The following is a 7034-nucleotide window of genomic DNA, read 5'->3' as shown; positions in this document are numbered from 1 at the left end:
AAAATAGCCTATTAAGTATGCACTGGTCAATTTTGATACCAAAAGTTAACACTTTTTAGTCTTTGTCTAATATCTAATAATTTATATTTGTTACATTTGACGGAAATAGTGAAAAGAAAAAGATTTAACCATAATACCAAGACAATCCCATCAAATCCTAAGATATGGAACACAGAAATGTACACTAAACATTAAAAAGATATAAAGAATAGCATGCACTAGACTTTAGAAATGAAATAAAAATAGCAGAAATTACAAAAATTATACTTATAAATGTGAGTTTCTGCTAAATTTCTCTTTATTTTCATAGTTCTCATCAAATATGAGAGATAGAGAGTTTGGTGAATACTTGACATAAAGCCGTCAACTTTGGACAAACTTAAATGACCAAAACTGTTGAATGCATACATTTGAACCTAAACTCAAAGATAAGGGACCATTTTTGTCATTCTTGTTCTTTCTCTTTACCCTTCATTCGTTGATCCATCGCTCTCTGTTTTCTCCACTAATAATTCTCTCTCACTATACTATACCATCATCACCATGCCTTGTTTCCCCTTTTCTTATTTTCCCCAATTGAAGTATTAAAATTATTATTATGGGGTGTGCAACCTCTAAACATGAAGACTTACCGGCGGTGTTACTCTGCCGTGAACGTTGCTCCTTTTTAGACCAAGCTATTCACCACCGTTACGCTTTTGCTGAAGCCCACATAGCTTATCTTCACTCTTTAAAATCCGTTGGCGGTTCACTTCACCGCTTTTTCCAACATCAACTTGAACCCGAATCTTCACCTTCACCCGTTTCTCCTCTTTCTCCGATTCTCAATCGGAAACCTGACCTTCCACAACCTTCCGGTAAAAAACCGGCTGCTGTTATTCACCAACGTCACGATTCTCACTCCAGTTCCGGTTCACACCTTCACTTCCACTCTGAATCCGGTTCAGATGATGATTCCGGTTCAGAATCTTTACATCATCATACTGAAACCCGAACCCCTACTCATGGTAATAATAATAATCTGTATGGTAACCAGTTCACTTATGCTGATCATGAAACCCTACCTTTCGGTGCTCCACCATATGAAGTTGGTGGATACGGAGCACCATATCAAGCTGGGTCGGGTAGTGGTGGTGGGGGGTTCGGACCACCATATCAAGCTGGTGGTTTCGGGGCACCGTATCAAGTCGAGTCGGGTGTTGGTGGTGGGTTCGGGCCACCATATCAAGTCGAGTCGGGTGGTGGGTACGGAGCACCTTATCCAGTCGGGTCGGGTGGTGGTGCTGGGTTCGGAGCACCATATCAAGCTGGTTCGAGTGGGTATATGCATATGAATTACATGAGGAAACAAGCGACGCCGTCGGTGACTTATCAACAACGACCAATAAGTCCAGCGACTGTTCGTATGGGTGAAGCTTCTTCTTCTTCTTCTTCATATTACCCTTCTCCTTATCCCAATAATACTAATAACAACCCTAACCCTAATTCCTACAACAATTATCCGGTTTATCCCAATTACGGTGGTGGGCCATACGGTGTTTCATCTCCGCCAGCGCCGCCGTCTGGAGCCGGGCCGTCGACGTCGAAACCGCCGCCGCCACCACCATCTCCACCGAGGAATTCACCTTGGGATTTTCTGAATCCATTCGAGACTCTTGAGAGTACTAATTACGTTACACCGTATACGCCCAATCGAGATTTGAGGGAAGTGAGGAAAGAAGAAGGTATTCCTGATTTAGAAGAGGAGGATTTCGAGCATGAGGTTGTTAAGGAAGTTCACGGGCATCAGAAGTTTGTCGAAGGCGAGAATGAAGGCCACTTGGTAGAGGAGGAGAGAGAGAAGGAAAGTGATTCGGAGGCGATATATCGTGGGAGGCCAAGTGTTGCGTCGATGGAGAATGAGCAGGACGTGGAGTATGAGGTGCACGTTGTGGATAAGAAAGTGGTAGATGAGGAAGGGAAGTCAAATGTTGGCGGTGGGTTCAAAGTTCGTGCATTTAAGGACGATTCTGATGTTGTGAAAGAGATTCAGGTTCAATTTGAGCGAGCTTCTGAATATGGAAATGAGCTTGCTAAGGTGCTCGAGGTTGGAAAGGTTCCTCACAATCGTAAGCATGCCACATATCAAGGTACTTGATGGTTAGTCATTTCCAGTTTTGGTTTTTATGCCTTCCACATATATAGGTACTTGATAGTTAGTTAGTGATATCAAGTTTTAGCCTTTTTTTTAACTTTATTTTTATGATACTGGTTTTTTCCCTCATATCTAGGTACTTAATTGTGATCTCAGTTTTAGTTTTTATGCCTTCCACATATCTATGTACTTCATTGTGACATCAAGTTATGATTTTTTTTGCTATTCATCATTATGCTCGAGAGGTTTGTGGATGACAATAGGGGATTGTTTCTGAATACAGTCTAAGTCTTGCTGTTGCATAGTATACTGGACATGTTAGTAGTTTGATTCACCATTCTCAAAAAAAAAAAAAAAAAAAAAGAGTTAGTAAATGGATTTGAGGCCGTTTCAGTTGATTTTTAACTTCCATTTCTTGGTAATTCGTGGAAACAGTTTCTTCCAAGATGTTGCATGCGATTACCCCTTCATTATCCGTGGTGTCATCACAACCTTCTACGTCAAAGAGTGCTGAGATTCAGATAGCTGATCCTGCTGCTTCAGATGTGGAAGGAGATGTTAGTTCAAGGTACAAGAACCTTTCTTCAACGTTAAACAAGCTGTACCTCTGGGAGAAGAAACTGTATCAGGAGGTTAAGGTATTGTTTCGTTTTGTAGGTAGACTATTTTTTTTCCCATTGTTTGCTATAAACATGCTTTAGACTTCTTTTTCTAATGGAGGGCAGTATTTACTGGTCTCATTGCATCTCTTGGTGTGTCTTGCAAGTGGCTTATTGATAATTGGCATTCGGTGAATTAGAAGCTTGTTATCAAAAAATCTGTGATAATCCAGAGATGCAAGTGCAATAAATCTGAACTTGTTATCATTCTAATGTTATTTGCTAATGTTGTATCTTCATCTGTTGTCATGTTTGTCTCACTCTAACAGAAATTGTCTGCAAACTTCTGTGGCTAGTGTTGCTTGTATTTCCTCTTTCTGGGAACTTTACTTCTCTTATAGCAGCCACCTAATATGCCCCCCTTTGGTTTGTCATGGATAACCTTGCGTTTCACTTTCGTCAGGCCTAAAATTAGTCCTTTGAGTTTTTATCCCCTTTCTTACTATTGGAATGTAAAAATATCTCCCTTCAATCACACCATACCCTTGAGACAAAGGTAGCTGTAGTGCTAGTTGTAATTCATATTGCGTTGAACATAACGGAATTAGTAATGACAGTGTGTTTCCTGTGATATAATGCTTTCCCTTGCTTATGGTGGCTGTTTTGCAGTCTGAGGAGAAGATAAGGGTGCTTCATGAAAGGAAATCTGAAAAGCTGAAGCGATTAGATCAAAAGGGTGCTGAGGCTCACAAGATTGACATGACAAGGCAATTGGTTAGAAGTCTCTCCACAAATATTAGAATTGCGATTCAGGTTGTTGATAAGATCTCTGAGAAGATAAACAAGATGAGGGATGAAGAGTTATGGCCGCAACTGAATGTACTTATTCAGGGGTATGTCTTTTTTCTGAGTCTTCTGGATGAAATGGATACCTTCTTTTTAATGAGATATTAAAGAACTCTCTGTCTGGTTTGCCTATCATTAGATTTTATAAACGCACTAGATGAAGAGAAGAAGTGTTGGTTTGCCACATTTTGATTACTGTTTCTGATTTTTATTGCAAGGATATTGTAATGTCATCATTGTATGCCCCCAAGCTGCCGCACCATCTAAAGTCTTGTATATTGATCTCCCTGAATGATTTCAAGAAATTGATTTGGATCCCAATGCGATGGTTCTCGTTTAATGTACCCTTTCGTTGGGCTTTTAGAAATTTCTTGTGATGTGTTCGTCAAGTACTTTTTGTATTTAGTGTGCCACCTGGGTAACTGCTTAAAACTTTTTCATGAGCGCATGGTAATGCCTAAAACTGTTCGCCATGCAATTCAAATTGGCTTGTTTGTTCCTAGTTTTGAGGTGTTAGAGAATGTTTCTGTAGATCTGAGAAACAACCTTTTAATCCTAGTTTCTTTTGGTGCACACATGGTTCCAATTGGTATAGAAGATTGGGTGTCTTTCATAGAGAATCGTGTATCTTTGTATGTCGTCTACTTTTCGGTATACCACTTGTATAGGCGAGGTTTTTTGTGCTCCCAGCTTTAATGAAAGTATTATAACTCACTTTGTTAAAAAATTGGCTTGTTTATTAGGATGTGGAAGCTATGACCTACATATTCAGCCCTCTCAAGTGTACATTGTAGTTTGTCTTTATTGGAAAGTCAAGGGTGGATGTAAATGTATAGCTTCTTGTGATACTCCTGAAGGGGATTCTTGCTTTCGCAAAGCTGAATCAGACATCTGGATCCTATGGGATGCTTTGTGGGATTTATCTTGATATATAATGCCTAGTCCTAGTACTGTTGGATCGGTTTCAGATTTTGCCGCTGAACTTTTATCTCTTTCTTGGCCAAATAGTTATCTAATGTAAGTTTCTCTTATGTGGATTCTATGTAGGTTAAGTAAAATGTGGAAAGGCATGCTTGAGTGTCATCATAACCAATGCCAGGCTATTGGAGAAGCCAAAAGATTAGATGCCATTGCATCTCACAAACACTTGAGTGATGCTCATCTTGAAGCGACTCTGCACCTTGAACAGGAGCTTTTGAACTGGACTTTGAGATTCTCTTGCTGGGTGAATGCACAGAAGGGCTATGTGAGAGCATTAAACACTTGGCTAATGAAATGTCTTCTCTATGTGCCTGAAGAAACAGCTGATGGAAGAGTTCCCTTTTCTCCGGGCAGGATTGGTGCTCCCCCAATTTTTGTCATTTGTAATCAATGGTCACAAACCATTGAAGGAGTTTCTGAGAAAGAGGTTATTGACTGCATGCGAGATTTTGCATCGAATGTCCTTCAGCTCTGGGAGCGAGATAAACATGAAATGCGGCAAAGGATGATGGTACACAAGGGTATGGAGAGAAAAGTGAAGAACCTGGAGAGGGAGGACCAGAAGATACAAAAGGGGATTCATGCACTGGGAAAAAGAATAGTACTTGTTTCTGGGGATGAAAGTGGTCTCTCATTAAATAGGCATGTCGTTTACCAGAGTGACACAAGCAAAAATAGTAGTCTGCAGGCTGGTCTGAGACATATTTTTGAGGCCATGGAAAGGTTTACTGCCAAATCCTTGAAAGTGTACGAGGAGCTTTTGCAACGCATTGAAGAAGATGATCTTGCTTGAAGAGCATGAGAAATTATTATTGCATTACCTTGAAAATGTCACTCCTCCTTGGTGCCTGTTATTATGCTACCGTTGTAGGTTATTGATTTTCCAGACAAGGGGACAATGTTAAATGGAGCGACAAAGACCTTGTTGGCTTTCACTGCTCTTGCTGTAACATCATATCACAGCTCAATCAGTTTCAGTTGGGAACGGAGGTTTATGGCAGATATTATACTGATGATGTGCCTTTGAGGTTTTTGCAATGGGAACTTATTGCCGATGTCAGAACAGATATTCTTGAATCTCCTATTTTGGATGCAGCAGAAAGTGTCATGTTTTTCAGTGGTAGGGCTTCGAATTAGACTAGCTGTGAACCTGAAAGGAGGAGGGGATTAAATACCCCAGGAAGGCACCAATCTGAGCTAGTGTAGACGTATATTATGAAATGCCATGCCTCTGTCAAATTCAAGTATTTATAAGTGTCAGTGGTTGGAGACATTATGACGTGCTATGATTACCTTGGCGCTAAGTGACATGTTCGTTGTTCACCCCATTGGCGCCATTTAGGCTTCAAGTGAGCCCTACATGGTGGCCAGCCGGTTCCCTTGGCAGATTAGTTAGCCACCAACTAAATTGAGCCAGAAGGGAAACTTTGTGCGCTGTCCTCCTGGAGCTGCTGTTGATTGGTATTTTGAGAAAATGATTGATAGAGATATCTGAGCTATGGCAGGCCATGTTCACGTACAGACGGCAGCATCATTGTGATAATAATGATGCAAATAAGCAAGTGAGGTTGGCATCTAAACTGCAAGCAGGGTCCATCTAAGGAAAAGAACATGAAGAGTTGTTCGTTCAAGGCTCACGGTATTTGGTCATTTTTCAGTTGGATCGAGACTTCACCAGTGGAACATGGGAAGAGGCTGTTTGGAGACGCAAGTCATTGAGACTGCCAGATGCCTGGCACCAGACCAGCCTGAGAACAGAGATATAATACTCGTGTAAGTTAGTTGTATTCAAATTTGTACAGGGGCTTGTTCTTTAAAATTCTGATAATAATCTTTATCTTAAATTATTGTGTATATAGAACTGCATAGATGACCCAGATATATTTTTTATGATATATAGTGCATTCTGTCCGCTGATAACTTGTATGGCTAAAGTTGGACAGCTCCCTTGTTCCGCCTTTCAACTTAAGCTAACCCTGAACTTACTGACCGTATGTAACATAAGTCATTTTAGTTGTCCATAACACAGAGATTCTTATTTGAGGTGAGGTGTGTTGAATACGTCGGTTGTTTACCAGATTAATAAATTGTTGCTCGTATTTGTCAATATGTTGAGATGTGTTCATGTTTATCGCGAAATTTGATACCACATCTATAAAATTAAGAAAAATGGTGGTATGCCGATTTATATGATAAAGGGGTATGTCATAATTCAGGGATTTTGAAAGCTAACGGAAAAAGCTGCACTTTGAATATATGCCTCCTATCAACTTCCGACGACCGGTAATAATAATATCAGCGCAGTATAACATTTTCCAATGTTCAAATTTGTTGATTGCAGTCATTATTCCAACTCATCTGCCGATTCTATCTTAAATTTATCAAAATCCTATCTGTCAGAGCCGCAGTATACTTTCACAAAACGTTGCAGATCAGTTAAGTGGACAAATCAATTTTTCTTTTTCTTTTTTAAA

At 40.1% G+C, this 7034-nt stretch overlaps 1 protein-coding gene across 1 annotated transcript; it reads left to right on the top strand.

Annotated features, from left to right (window-relative positions):
* Positions 1 to 561: 561 nt before the first annotated feature.
* Positions 562 to 6621, top strand: LOC132065207 (protein ALTERED PHOSPHATE STARVATION RESPONSE 1-like). Its single transcript, XM_059458481.1, has 4 exons — positions 562 to 2129; positions 2570 to 2772; positions 3403 to 3626; positions 4627 to 6621. Exons 1-4 carry the CDS (start codon positions 599 to 601, stop codon positions 5351 to 5353), a joined length of 2685 nt encoding a protein of 894 aa, XP_059314464.1. The 5' UTR covers positions 562 to 598; the 3' UTR covers positions 5354 to 6621.
* The last annotated feature ends 413 nt before the right edge of the window (positions 6622 to 7034 follow it).

This window comes from Lycium ferocissimum, chromosome 7 (assembly GCF_029784015.1).
Source record: "Lycium ferocissimum isolate CSIRO_LF1 chromosome 7, AGI_CSIRO_Lferr_CH_V1, whole genome shotgun sequence".
Taxonomy (NCBI): Eukaryota; Viridiplantae; Streptophyta; class Magnoliopsida; order Solanales; family Solanaceae; genus Lycium; species Lycium ferocissimum.
Note: the sequence above shows the minus strand (reverse complement) of the source record. Positions and strands in the feature narration are given on the sequence as shown.